Source organism: Rhinoraja longicauda, chromosome 2 (genome assembly GCF_053455715.1).
Source record: "Rhinoraja longicauda isolate Sanriku21f chromosome 2, sRhiLon1.1, whole genome shotgun sequence".
In the NCBI taxonomy this organism is placed as follows: domain Eukaryota; kingdom Metazoa; phylum Chordata; class Chondrichthyes; order Rajiformes; family Arhynchobatidae; genus Rhinoraja; species Rhinoraja longicauda.
The window spans coordinates 79,232,796-79,248,187 of NC_135954.1; the positions used below are offsets into that span (position 1 = coordinate 79,232,796).

Here is a 15,392-nt window from a genome sequence, read left to right on the forward strand (position 1 = left end):
AAGCTGCATATAAACTATAAACCATTGAACAAGTTTGCAATTTTAAACACACGGCACACATGGATCAAGGCTGTCTATATATGTTAGCAGCCTAAATGCAAACATAAACCAATGTTTAAATTATAGCTAAGACCAGCTTTCATTTAACATTGTTTAGTGCCGATTCAAAGAAAATGCCATTATACCGCTGTAATCTTAGTTAATGCACAGATAGCTCACATAAGCTAACAATTAACAGCATTGTGAAGTTGCGCCTGGTTTAGATTTTTCATAGGCCTAGAATTTGGACTTTATCCATCTCTAGAGTGCTAAATGGATGCTGTACTGAAACCAAATCCGAAGTCTCAAAAAAATAAAGAATATGTTTGCATAAGAACATTATTTATTTAATGCGCACTAAACCTGACCCAAGGGAATCAGTGGGAATTACGATGGAAAATAGACGATGGGGAGGGAAGAAACTGAGATTGGAGACCGATATCTGTCCCCATACCTTCGTCAACCTAGACTCAATTATATATTTTGATCATAGGGATCAAATAGGTATCTTGATTAGGAAGGGTGACAAAGGTTACGGGGAGAAGGCAGAAGAATAGTGTTGAGAGGGAAAAACATCTCATCCATGATTGAATGATGGGAGTGGAATCAATGGGTTTGATGGCCTAATTCTGCTCCTTATGTCTTATGGTCTTATTATAGTATACTCTCATGATCAATGACAGCCAGAGATACATTACAGTTACATTAGAACTATTACAGTTCCATTTCCACACTGATCTATCCATCCCTGGCCTTCTCCACTGCCAACGTGAGGCCCAAAGTAGAGGAACAACATTTCATTTCCACCTGGGTAGTACACAACCCAATGGTATGAACCATTAATTTTCCAATTTCACATCCAGTGTCATCCCCCACGCCACCTTCTCACTCTCTTTTTATTTTCCTCCTCCAATCTTCTCATTTTTGTTCCCCCCCCCCCCCCCCCACACACACCCTGCATCATCCCTTTTCATAGCTTCCATCCCTCCTGATTCCATTCAGCTACTACCCTCTCATTACCCTCTTTTTTTCCCCAGTGGAGGGGCATCATAAATAAAAGAGCCTGGGTTTAAAGTGGGAAGATGGAGGAGTTAAGGGGATTTTTTTTTTAATGTAACCTAAAGAGTGGTTGGTTTTGTGAAATGCACTGCCAGAGTTGGTGGAGGAATCAGTTACAATTACAGCACTCAATAGATATTTACATAGGCACCAAAGTAGGCAAGGGATAGGGACGGAATGAATGAAAATGGCAAAAAGGTCATCGTGGACATGGTGGGCCGAATGATTAACCTCTGTGCAGTACACCTGTATGACTCAAAGTTAGAAATTGTGATAATGTTCCTGGGATGCATTTTAAATCATGCAGAGTTTATTACTCAGAGAACAGAGTACTCTCTGCTTTATTGCTAATTAATTTTTAAAGTCCAATTTCCATTGTTAAATAATTAAACCAGCGATGCATGTGTATGACATAATTACATGAAGGAAGCACAGCTGGCAGATGGTTGAACGTGTTAGTGAGAATCGGGGCATGAAAGAGCTGGTTTAATTTCCTGATGGCAGGCTTCTGCTAGAAGTAATCACAAACAGTTCAAAACAGGTAAAGCTTTGCTTTTTAGATATGATGATTTACTCACAAAACAGAATATGCAAGTCCAGTTTTGAAACTAATCCCTTAGTGCAATGTCCATATGGTTGTGACTTACTATTTTCCAAGAACATCCACAATTACAATAGAGTCATAGAGTTACAACATGTAAACAAGCCCCTTGGCTCAACTTGCCCACACCAGCCAAGATGCCCCATCTATGCTAGTCCAACCTATCTGTGTCTGGCTCAAATCCCTCTAAACCGGTCCTATCTGTGTATCTTTCTAAATATTTCTTAAACATTGCGATAGTATCTGCCTCAACTACCTCCTCCGGCTGCTCATTCCATACACCCACCATCCTTTGTGTGAAAACGTTACCCCTCAGGTTCCTATTAAATCTTTCCCCCCTCACCTTAAACCTATGTCCTCTGGTTCTTGATTCCCCAACACTGCGCATCTATTCCTCTCATGATTTTGTACACAAATGACTTAAGTTTTTGAAATTAATTATTTTGATAAAGCACAAGCACGGAACAGCAAGTTAGTTTTATTCAAGTGTAAATCAAATTAACGTGCAACTTGGATTATACAAACAGAAACCATCGGTAATGTCAACAACATTCTTTTCTAAACGTCCATTTTTCCTGAGTGCAATTTTAAATCTTATTTTGAAGCCAAACTCTGAAGATAGAAATAGCAGGCGGCTTGGATAAAGCGGAAGTGGAGCGGATGTTTCCACTAGTGGGAGAGTCTAGGACCAGAGGTCAAAGCCTCAGAATTAAAGGACGTTCCTTTAGGAAGGAGATGAGGAGGAATTTCTTAAGTAGGAAGGTGGTGAATCTGTGGAATTCATTGCCACAAAAAGTTGTTGGGGCCGTCAATGGATATTTTTAAGAAAGAAAGAGATAGATTCTTGATTAGGGTGTCAAGGGTTATGAGGAGAAGGCAGGAGAATGGGGTTAGAAGGGAGCGATAGATCAGCCATGATTGAATGGTGGAGTAGATTTGATGGACCGAATAGCCTGATTCTACTTGATTGCAGAGAATAAGTTTAAAAATCATCTGATGATTTATTATAATTAAGCAGACCACGTCATCACTTTATAATCTATTCGGATGTAGACCGTCACCAAGTAAAAGGTTTGCGGAGACATTTCATTATGAACTTGGTTCTATTTCAATTTCTGATTCTCTCATTCTGAAAATAAGAGCATGATCCCTTATATGACAGGCATGCCAACATTTTTTATAGCTGAAATATTGGAACCACTGAAATCCAATAACTGATCTGATGTACACACAAGTAACTGTAGCTGCTGGTTTACAAAAAAAAGAAACAAAGTGCTGGAGTAACCCAGCGGGTCAGACAGCATCTCTGGAGAACATGGATATGCAAGGTTTCAGGTGAATGCTTGTTGATTTAACCTCATTATTGATCAACTAGCTACAAAATCAATAACACACTAATTTTTCATCTTTGATAATTGAATAAAAACAAAGTGATTTACTTAGAGAGATTTATTCACAAAATGCTGGAGTAACTCAGCAGGTCAGGCAGCATCTCAGGAGAGAAGGAACGGGTGACGTTTCGGGTTGAGACCCTTCAGACTGATGTCAGGGGGGGCGGGACTAAGGAAGGATATAGGTGGAGACAGGAAGACAGTGGGAGATCTGGGAGAGTTAGGTTCTAAATAAATTTCAAGGCTCTTCACAAAACAGTAATCAGCCTAAAGTCTGCACAAATATTTACTAACCTATTAAATCAACATGTAATAAATAATACCTGATGTTGATAGTTATAATCAAAACTCTGCACGAAGCACTGGGGCATCAGCACATTATAATGAACTTTTCATCAATTGTTTTTAGGATTTTTCATGAACTTGTAAATCATCTTTATGATTCCCTTATTCACTACTGGTCCAATGAAAGTGGTGTTGACTTTAGGGTTACCATAATTATCTGCGTCATGCCAATGAAACCTTATGTATACTTTCATAAAAGCAACACTTCCTGCATTTAACGAGATTTGCAAAATTATACACACCACTGTCTGCCTAAAATTGCATTTGTATAAAATTGACTTCTATAATGTCTCAATATATAATATTTAAAATTTCATTTTCTTTTGAAAATGTTTCACTCTACCTGAATGGATATCTTTACATATTAACCTTTCACTCTTTTTTATCTCCTAACCTTTCAGTTTTAAGAACCTAAACACCGAGTTACATGCAGTACTCTTCCAGGCAAAAAATGGAATCAAAGTTACAAAGAGCAGCAGAGAAAGAATATACAGTAGAGCTGTTCAAAAATAGAATTTAAACAAAATATTAAATAATAATCTACACGTTAACCTTATCAGAAAAAGTGTCTGTTAATATATAAAAAGAATGGTAAAGAGGAATACAAATCAATTAAATACTGATGCTGGCTAAATTATAATGTAAATCATACAACGTGGCAAACGTTATATTTATTCTTAAAATGGAAAGGACAAAATTCGGTGGTACGAGGCGGCACTGCAAAAACACTGGGATTAAACACAGACATACTCCAGGATTGGATCACCTAACCCCTACGATAGAGGTAGGTTTGCCTCGAAGGATGTTTGCTAGAAGAAATGCCATAAGGTTTTTGAAAACTAGGTAGAATGTTGAAGAAAAAGGGTTCATGCCTTGTTTTGTGGGGCCTGATCCTCGGGGATAGCTTAATGACGGAACAGCAGGTGTTAAAAACACTGCACGCAGTGAACTCCGAACAGAAAATGTCAAAAGCCAAGTGCGTTCACTAAACCAAAAAGGTCTCAATATGGGGAGTCGACTCTTAGAAAGACAAATGTAAATTTTATATTAAGGTAAAAGTCAAAGACCTGTAGAATATGAAATGAACGTCGATATCAATGCACATAAACTGTTTAAGCAATAGCCAAAAAAGGTCGATGGAACGTTAGCCTTAATTTCAAGTGGATTATGCTTCAGTTATGGTGAAGGTTTGGTTATGAGGTTTGGTAAACCTCTTTGGTTTGGAACTGAAGTTTTATTTGATAAATAGAGAGCACTGAGTAGATTCACCAGAAGTGATATAGTATCTGACCCAATGATAGATTTCAATAAATTGTCTAGTATCTCTGTGATTTTAGGACAACATTTGATTTAACTGAAGATAGACACACAAAGCTGGAGTAACTCAGCGGGACAGGCTGCATCTCCAAAGAGAAGGAATGGGTGACGTTTGGGGGGGGGGGGGGGGGGGGGTGGAAGAGACCCTTCTTCAGACTGGGCTGATGGATACAGAAACTATTAGATATACTAGCTCTACTTCAAATGAAACTCCTTCATTCCATTTTCACGACTACTTGACCTGGTCGTGAAAATGGAATGAAGGAGTATCATTTGAAGTAGAGCTAGTATGTCTAATAGTTACAAAATGAATCAGGAAACGTCTTGATAAAAATGCTCAAAATTATAACTCACTCCCCAAATGGTTATTGGGCCGAGTCAATTTTTCAAGACTGACACTGAAAGATACTTCTTAGGAATAGCTATCACAGGGAATGGTTCAAAAGGCAAGCAAATAGAGTCAAAGCTTTCCTTGATGCAGAGAAAACAAACCTATCGTTCGAGTCTCTCCTTGCAATGGAAAAGCTCCAATCCTGGCAACATGCCAGCAAATCTCTTCCTTGCCTTCTCCAGTGCAGTCACATCCTTCCTAATGTGGGAACCATAGAATTGCACAAATTACTCCAGGTGTGGCCCAACCAAACATTAAGCTGTAACATGATCTCCATGTTCAATGAAGGCAGGCATCCCATATAGCTTGCTCATCATTTTATCCATCTGTGTTACCTCTTTTAGAGATCTTTCAGACATACCCGAGTCCCTTTGTTCATGAACACTCCATAAGGCCCGACAACTTACTGTGTACACCCTACCCTTACTCGCCTTCCTATAATGCATTATCTTGCATTTTGTCAGCATTGAATCCCATTTGTCATTGTTCTGTTTAACTTTTCAGCTGAACCCTGTCATTCTGTGACCTTAAAAACCATCCTCAACACCACCAATTTTCAAAACTCCATGGAATGCCTTGCTTCATTAAAGGCACTATACAAACACAGGTTTTATTATTGTTGATTGAGCGCACAAGTTGGGAGAAAAATCACACAATGAAAGCCTAAGACTGCAAAAATGCCTACTTGAGAGAGGAAATTTTGATTTCTACTAAAATTACAAATCTTCAAATTACTGTACATAGCAAGGCCATTCACTTTAAATAAAACAAATTTATTTTTTAGACATAATCCAGCAGTTCATTTGCTTAAAAGAGAAGTAAGTGGATTGTTGATGTTTTAATTGTACAATAAACCATATTTTTAAACTTAAGTGGCAGTTGATCAATGCTAAAGTTTAATATTTTGCAATCGTACTTGGAAGCAATTCAGGAATACATTCAACAACAAGATAACCTGATTGCAGAGCAAGAGCTTACACCAATCATGTTCAAACATGAAAGAACTGTACTGCAAGCATATTGTTTTAAATGGCTAAAATATCAAAAGACTGCACCTTTTAATGCAACCTGTTTTAATAATGAAATTCATTCAGATGAACTTGCAGGCAAATAATGGTGTCTTCTTTGAGTTCACAATTTGGGAAGAGTGAACATTCTCCCCACAGTTAACTGAATTCTGAATTATGAAAATCTGCACGTGCAATTGTGTAAAATATAAAATAATCTTAAAAGATTTGCGAGTCAAAATAAAGTGATGTATGCAATTGCGGATGACTTGCCTTTGGGAACCTACATTTGGTTTTCTGTTCATTTTTTCCTCTAATTAATTAGGTCGAATTAAGAAACAAGAGGATTCCTTTTCTGGGTGCTCAGCGATAAAAGGTAGCTACTTAGCTAAGGAAGGGGAGACATTTGGAAAGTGAGTTTTGTAGGAAAGAACAGCAGATGCTGGTTTAAATCAAAGGTAGACACAAAATGCTGGAGTAATTCAGCGGGACTGGCAGCATCTCTGGAGAGAAGGAATGGGTGACGTTTCAGGTCGAAAGTGAGTTCATGGATGCACATACCAGGGCATCTATTGCACATGAAATGGTTAACATTTAGAAAGAATAAGATGAACAAACAATTCATTGGATTTTTCTTTATTGTGCTATAAGGCTTCATTTCTCGCTCTTTGTGAATTAATATTATGGCATGCAAAATAAACCACAAAGATTAGAATCATTCACCAGCTGTCAGTCCTATTAATGTATCATTTACTTTTGAATACCTATAGGACAAAAGCCAATAATTTAAAGCCTTTTAGTGTGTGCCAAACAGATATGTGGCCGTTCTGTGTCAAGTTCCTATGGTCTTCACAAAAGATTGCCTGCTAGTCTGCTCAAAGACCAGTGCCATTGATGGAATTCATCAATTAGGTGCAACCAAAGTAACTTTTTTGCCCCATTGCTTTTTAAAGCCAACTTCAAATGCTACTTTGAAAAGACAGCAAAGATAGCAAGGGGGGACCTCATTGAAACATACAGGATAGTGAAAGGCTTGGATAGAGTGGATGTGGAGAGGATGTTTTCATTAGTGGGAGAGTCTAAAACTAGAGGTCATAGCCTTAGACTTAAAGGACGTTCTTTTAGGAAGGAGTTTGGGAGAAATTTCTTTAGTTAGAGGGTGGTGAATTTGTGGAATTCTTTGCCACAGAACGCTGTAGAGGCCAAGTCAGTTGATATTTTTAAGGCAAAGATAGATAGTTTATTGATTCGTACATCTGTCCGAGGTTATGGAGAGAAGGCAGGAAAATGGGGTTAGGAGGGAGAGATAGATCAGCCATGATTGAATCCAGGAGTAAACTTGATGGGCCGAATGGCCTAATTCTACACCTATTCCTTATGACATTACCACTGTCTGAACTTCTGTAATCTAAATTATTTTGATCATGTTTTGCAATATTTTTATCAATTGGCAATGTATTAACTTTATTGCTATTTTGGAATGTCTCAATAATATTAATTTATTTTCTGAAAATATCAAATATGTTTAAAAATTAAATTAACTTGACCCTTTTTGTCTTGAATCTTAATTACGAATTAATAACCTTGAATAGCAGTTTCCTGCTATCTATCAAACATTAACCATTAGTAGAGCAACATTAAGCCACAAATGGCACCAAATAACAATCAGAATTCCATATCATAAGTAGATATCCCACTATTAACTCACTTATTTGACAACATCCAACAGGAACTGACATTTGAGTGCCACATTAACCAGCATACAATTTTCTGCAAAATGGCCCAATAACCTAAGAGGGTAGCAGCACCTCCTCCACAGAGGAATCAGCCTGTGGCCAAATTTCTAAAGTTGGAAACCCTTTGTGCAGTATCTTATCGCATGAGAGCCACAGGGGGTTGAGGATGATATGTTTTTACTCCAGTTCTATGGTTCGCGCGTTGGCTGTTGAGGTCAGTGTGGGACTGGCATATTTTGCACAGAAGGGGCAGGTAGTTTAGGAGGTGATGCACTCCTTCTGCCATTTACACTGAAATTCTGGGTGCAGCCAACAACAGGCCAAGTTTTCATTTACACACCACATGCTTCTTCTCTGTTTTCAGAAGTCATGGGCCAGGGATTTGCAGATCAGTGAAAATGTGCAGGAGAAAAGTGGATGCTTCTGGTGTCAGGAATCTCAAAGATGCCCATTGATGTCGGGCAGGGCGCAGCAGTGCACGTGTTCGCAGCTGCATTGTAGGTGTTGGAAAAGAGGCTTCTGACACGTGGAGGGTTGGTGTTTGGCGGAAAGGTGTGGGGATTGGGTGCAGTGAGTTGTCAGAGGGAGACTCTGAAGAAGGTTGGTGGCTGTCTCTTCCTGGGAGCTGCTGAAGAGTGCAGTAACAGATTAGGAAAGAAGACTAAGGGGAGGTGAGCTGAGGGGGAGAAATGGGAAGGGTGTTGGGGGGGGGGGGAGGTGTGTCGGGGAGACAACTAGGCACAGGCTAATAGGGATGGATGACAACTACGCTTCCAATCCCAGGCTTATTACACTTCCCCTAATACGCCATTCCACAAAAGATATTAGCCAGATAGTTCCAGCTTTCTGATCATTATCTTCCTATTCAAAATGTCCAAATCCTGATCCCCTCCCCCTCCCCCTCCCCCGCAACTATCTTCTCGGTCCACCTCCAAAACCCACCACCATAGGACTCAGCCTCAGATTTAGCTGATAAACTCTGTGCAGGTCAAAGGCCTTTCCTTGTCCACTAATGAATGGGCTTTGCACAACACCTCGGGTCTTGTGTGCTATTAAACATTGCAGCAGTGGTCCTTTGAATACACATTCAATAATTTGCAACCCAGTGAAAATTTGATGCACAGTGACAGATACCACTCAGTTTCTAAATATCTACATCTGTCAGAAATGTGGATATGAAACCTCTAACAGTACAAAAAGGATTCACGGCTCAAAAAATGTGAATTTAACTGCATCCAATCCTTCTTGTTCAAAGTTTCCTCAAAACACTTTACTCAACAAACTAAACGGTATGTTGTTTGCTCAATGAGTGTTAAAACTGTGAAATCGTCACAAATGTACCAAAAAACTAATCAAGAACACAGAACTATAATAGAAAACAGGTTAAAATTCAGTTCTGTGAACTACTGAATTGCAACTTTGAATACATTGTGTAAAGCGAGCCAGTTTACATTGGTTCTCCAGACAACTGCAATGACATTCAGCTTAGTAACAATAGAGCTTACCATGTATGGTTCTTTTATAGATTTTGAGTGAAATAATAAATAAATAGTACCTTTGAGCCTTTGCTCAGCATAAATGCTGAAAAATAAACAATTATATTGACTGGCAACAAATTATATCTCAGCAACAGTTAATAGTAAAGGAAATACCAGAGCAATTACATTCCTGGAGTCTAATTTGAATTTCACACGCAAAGGGTAACATGCAAACTTGGAATATTAAACAACAATCCAAAACTGTGATCATTGAGCTAGTTATTTTTGAGATCCATACACATATTTTAAAAAGGAAAGAAACCTACCTGGTGAAATCCTAGATAGTCCTGAATGGTGGATGATGTGTAGAAAACTAAACCTTCAGCTGTAATCACTAGCACAAATCCACTGAGAGCCTGCAATGGAAAAGAATATAGTCAATTAAGGGATCAATAATGAGATAACAACAACATTTCCTACAATAAGGTAAATAACACCTTCTTGCAAGGCGAATGTACAACTGTCAAGCTCCGATGGAGTGTGGGAGGAAACCGAAGATCTCGGAGAAAACCCACGCATGTCACGGGGAGAATGTACAAACTACGCACAGACAAACACCCATGGTCAGGATTGAACCTGGGTCTCTGGCGCTGCAAGGAAGTATTCCAGACAGGAGCCCCTCCTCCAACTACCTGCAGGATGGATAAAGCTCTTCCTCAGATCTATTCTAAAGTAGTTACCCTAAACCTATGCCCTCTAGTTTAGCTAACTTTGCTATGAGAAAAACATTTCTCATTATCTATTTATTTTCTCACTTTTGTATTTTTCCCATCAGAACTCCCCTCAGTTTCTTCTAGTCCAAGGGAAATAAATTTAGTTTTTTCCCGTTTCGTCTTTGAACTGAAACATTCCATCCCAGGCGACAACCTGGCGAATTTCCTTTGCATCCTCTTCAGTATTATCACAACCTTTCTGTAATGTAGTGACCAATTCAGTTGTTTATTGTCACATGTACCGAGGTACAGTAAAAAAGCTTTTGTTGGGTACTAACCAGTCAGCAGAAAGACAATACATGATTGCAATCGATCCATTTAGTGTATAGATACTATGGGAATAATGCTTATTGCAAGGTAAAGCCAGCAAAGTCCAATTAAAGATAATCTGAGGGTCACCAGAGGTAGATAGTAGTTCAGCACTGCTCTCTAGTTGTGGTAGGATGATTCAGTTGCCTGATAACAGCTGGGAAGAAACTGTTCCCGAATCTGGTGGTGCGCGTTTTCACACTTCTATACCTTTCGCCTGATGGGAGAGGGGAGAAGAGGGAGTAGCCAGGGTACGATTCATCCTTAATTATGCTGCTGGCCTTGCCGAGGCAGCGGGAGGTATAAATGGTGTCAGAACTGCAGACAGTACTCCAGCCGTGACCTAATCAACATTTTATAAAGTATTATCATAACCTCTTTTCTCTTATATTGTATACCACTGCTAATGAAAGGAAACATACAATATCTCCTTACCAGCACCATTTTTGCCTATGATAACAAATCTACCACCTTAGATTATCATGTTGCCATTGTTGGGGATTCCTGGAATTGTATACTGAGGTCCTTTTGTTCTTCATTACTTCCCAAAGTCCTATTATTTAGTGTGTATGTTTTACCCTTATTAATCCTCCCAAAGAGCAACAACTTCCACTGCTGTACCTATTTTATCAACTGATCATTATCACCCTACAGTTTATAACTATCTTCATTACGATCAACAACACCACTGATTCTTATGTCATCTGCAAATTTACTAATCATACCTTCTTCATTTATATTCAAATTGGTACATAAAACAAATGGTGGGAATGGTGCACCATTAGTTACTGGCGTTCAATCACTAAATCAACCTTTCACTATCACCCTCAGTCTCTTATCATGAAGCCAATTTTGGATCTAATTTTCCAGCTGGATGAGTCTGCCTTGCAGGATAGTGTCAAAAACCTACTGAAATCCACATAGACCACATCAATCGCACTGCCTTCAACAATATATTTTGTACCTCAATGGGAAATGAATTCAAATTGTTCATATGGCATCTTTCCTAACAACAAGGCCGCCTATCTTTAATTAATTCTGCCTTTGAAGTGTAGATTAATTTTATAACTTAATGTTTTTTCAATAACTTCCTTTATCACTGACGTTAGGCTCACTGGCCTGTAATTCCATAGCTTATCCCTTTTTCCTTCTTGAATGAGGGTAGTACATTTGCTGTCCTCCAGTTTCCTGGTACATGTCCTGTGGTCGGCAAAGATTTAAATATCTCAGCGGGGCCCCAGCAATTTCCTACATCCCATAACACCCCTGGTGATTTATTTATTTATTCACCTTTAAGCCTGCTGAAAGATCTAATATCTTATCTTTTTTTAAATCATAACATGTTCTGAAATTTCACTCTTCTCTGCACACCCACCTCTCCCACCTGCTGCTTTCCAACTATAATGACCTTTTCCTGAGCAAACACAGGTAAGCAGTCAATTCAGACATTACCACTACTCTCTCGTTTCACATACAGTTTGCCAATTTTCTTTCATACTAGGCTCTCCTATTTTTCTCGTTTCCTTTTGCCCTCAAGGCAGCACAGTGACACAGCGGTGCTGCCATTGAAAATGGCACCAAAACATGGCATCTCTTGCATGTGGGCTCAGTGGACGATTTCTGTGCATATGCTAATCGGGTATGTTCTTGGGTATGGGAATGCTGTATTGGACTGTAGTAAGAAAATAATTATCACTGTGCATTTGTACATGAAACAATAAAAGCACCATTGAACCATTCCAGCACCAGAGACTTGGATTTGATCCTGACTAAGGGTGTTGTCTGAATGGAGTTTCTATGTTCTCCAGGTGACTGTGGGGGTTTTCTCCCAGATTCCAAAGACATGCAGGTTTGTAGGGTAATTGGCCTCTGTAAAGTGCTCCTCGCGTGTAGGATACAACTAATATTGTCGGTCAGCATGGACTCGGTAGGCCGAAGGGCTTGTGCCCACTGCGCATTACTAAACTAAACTTAAGATACTTATAAAATGCTTTTAGATTTCCCTCAATCTTGTCTACCAGTGACATTTTGCAGCCTCTCTTCACCCTGCTAACTTTCACCCCCCCCCCCCCCCCAAATTTCATTTTTTTTTTTTGGCAGTTGCAGAATAGAAGACATGGCAGGAACTTATAAAACATGCACAGCATATCAGGACGTAATGTGCGATGGTCCAACCCGCAATATTTGCTTTATTAATGAACTTCATTCCATCAGAAGGTCAAGAGCTGGGATGTTTGTTGACATTTGCACAATGTTCGATTCTGTTTACAATTCCTCAGCATGCGATGAAGTCCAAGGTTGCACGTAGCAAAATTTAGGCAGCATTCAACCACGAGTTGATGAGTGGCACATAACATTCATGCCACTAAAGTGCAGGCATCAACCATCTCCAACAAGAGAGTTTTACCAACTAAAAATGTAATTCAACTGAATTACCACTGCTGAGTTCTCCACCATGATTGAACTCATGTTATGATTTTGTGTGGACAGCACACATAGCAAAGCATTTTGCTGCATCTTGATACATAGTCATAGAGTCTTACAGCGTGGAAACAGGCCCTTTGGTTCAACTTGCCCATTCCAGCCAACATGTCCCTTCTACACGTTCCACCTGCCTGTGTTTGGCCCAAATCCCTCTAAACCTGTCCTATCCATGTACCTGTCGAAATGTTGCGATAGTACTTGTCTCAACTACCTCCTTGTCCCATACACCCACCACCCTTTGTGTGAAAATGTTACCCCTCAGGTTCATATTAAATCTTTCTCCCCTCACCTTAACCCTATGTCCTCTAGTTCTCGATTCCTCTACTCTGGGCAAGAGATTCTGTGTATCGACCCGATCTATTCCTCTCATGAATTTGTGCACCTTCATAAGATCACCCCTCACCCTCCTGCGCTCTTGCCGAGTGACAATAAAAAAATAAAACCAAGCTGGTTGACATGGAAGCTCAGCTGGATCAGGCGTGTGTATATATATTATATATATATATATATATATATATATATATATATATATATATATATGTATGTTCCATTGGTTGAGCAAAGCTCCAAATTGCCCTATCATCCAAAACATTCATTCTTTGTAGCACAGGCTGCAATGAATAACATTCACAATATGCACTGTAATGAATTGCCCGGGCTACTCCAACAGTGCCCACTGAATCCATAACCACTGCGACCAAGGGGAAGAGGGAGTCGGGTACATGGAAATAACAGAACCTGCTGATTTCCCCTCCCTTCCCATCCATTTAAACCAAAGTTCAAAGTATTCCAATTTGGAAGTAGACTTGTCAACAAGGAAGATAAAACAATCCAAGTCTTGGAACTGTGTTCAAAACAGTAGCCTTAGACTACCTTCACCAGAGTAAGTATAATGGTTCAGGAATGAAACTCACCACCACCTTCATAAAGGCAATCGGGAAAGGTAATAAATTATGGTTTTATTAGCAATGTCCGGATCCCAAGAAAAATAACGAAAAAATAACTGTGTGATGCAATTCCATACAGACTCAAAAGTTTCAGTCTAGTTCTGCTGTACCATCTTAGTGGCTTACAGTGTGGCAACAGCTGCCTGTAATGATTAAAGAAATGGAATCAATGCTTTCTATTCCAATCCCGCCATTGTGGCAACAAAAAACAGTCATTTGAAAAATGCAAATTGGTCTGCAAATAACACCAAGCCTTTAGCATTCCACGAGGCACAGGGAGGAAACTGAAAAATATCCCAGGAACAAGAGTATTAGGTCACTGTCACAGTAAGATCTATATTTACGTAAAGAATATGCAACAAAATACCATTTTATGCCAATTCATTTTAAATCGATGTTGCAACTGGTGAGTTTATTTAAAACAACCTGTTTGAAGAATACTACTTAAGTAACATAAAAATAGAACTCCAAAGGCGTACAGGTTTGTAGGTTAAATGGCTTGGTATAAGTGCGAATTGTCCCTAGTGCGTGTAGGATAGCGTTAATGTGCGGGGATCGCTGGTCGGTACGGACTTGGTGAGCCGAAGAGCCTGTCTCCGCACTGTATCTTTAAACTATACTAAACAAAATATCTGCTTTACCTCTGGAACTATATTACAGCAGATTTTAAGCACAGGTCCAACACAAAGATCTTATGTACATGATTAATGAATATTAATTTGAATGTCCTTAAAATAACTTCACCCGACAATATATTTGGAAATTATACCAAGCCATTTGGAAATATATTGTTGTCCAAATCCTGGAACATCCTAACCAAAAGCCTTGTTGGAATATCATCGGCAAAAGGACACTAAGTGCTGCCAATTCCATAACTTGTGAAAACAGAAATGCCACACTCAGTAGATCAGAGCAGTTTCAAAGGATAAAGAAGCAGAGTTAACATTTCAGGTCATCAGAAAGGTCATCGACCAAAATTATAACTTTGTCTTTCTTTCCATGCTTCCATCATTTTCTATATTTATTTCAGATTACATTTTTAAAATTTTCAATATGTAACACACATTTCAATTATTCAAGGAACACAATCCATTCTAATCCAAGAGTTTTAAAATATCAGGGATATGTTATAAAGAGCTCAAAATCTTTTGGTAGACACAAAATGCTGGAGTAACTTAACGGGACAAGCAGCATCTCTGGAGAGAAAGAATGGGTGACGTTTCAGGTCGAGACCTTTCTTCAGACAATTTTTTTTGACAGCAGGGTCTTTAAATGACAAAAGTGGCAAAAATGTAAGGCTGAAGAGGGGGAACGATGAGAATAGTGAAAATCCAAAAGGTTGGGCCGGAAGAGTTGTGAATATAGAAGGTGTAATATCTGAAGTCAGGATGAGATGCTCACGGCTTAGAGTAGCCAATCACCATATAATTAAGACCCTGCAATCTTCCGGAAAGAAGACTAAATATTAGTTGGAATAGAATGCTGGAAAGGTGCAATAGTGCAAAGAAAAATAAA

At 39.1% G+C, this 15,392-nt stretch overlaps 1 protein-coding gene across 2 annotated transcripts in view; it reads right to left on the reverse strand.

Moving 5' to 3' along the window:
* Positions 1 to 15,392, reverse strand: part of LOC144606105 (aryl hydrocarbon receptor-like) — a 163,707-nt gene that overhangs the window by 43,039 nt on the left and 105,276 nt on the right. Inside the window, exon 4 of one of the 2 annotated variants that reach the window (XM_078421921.1) lies at positions 9,691 to 9,780. In XM_078421921.1, coding sequence (XP_078278047.1) covers positions 9,691 to 9,780 — 90 coding nt within the window. Of the gene's footprint in view, positions 1 to 5,244; positions 5,309 to 9,690; positions 9,781 to 15,392 lie in introns of those variants that run through there. The other variant, XM_078421931.1, reaches the window with a different exon arrangement.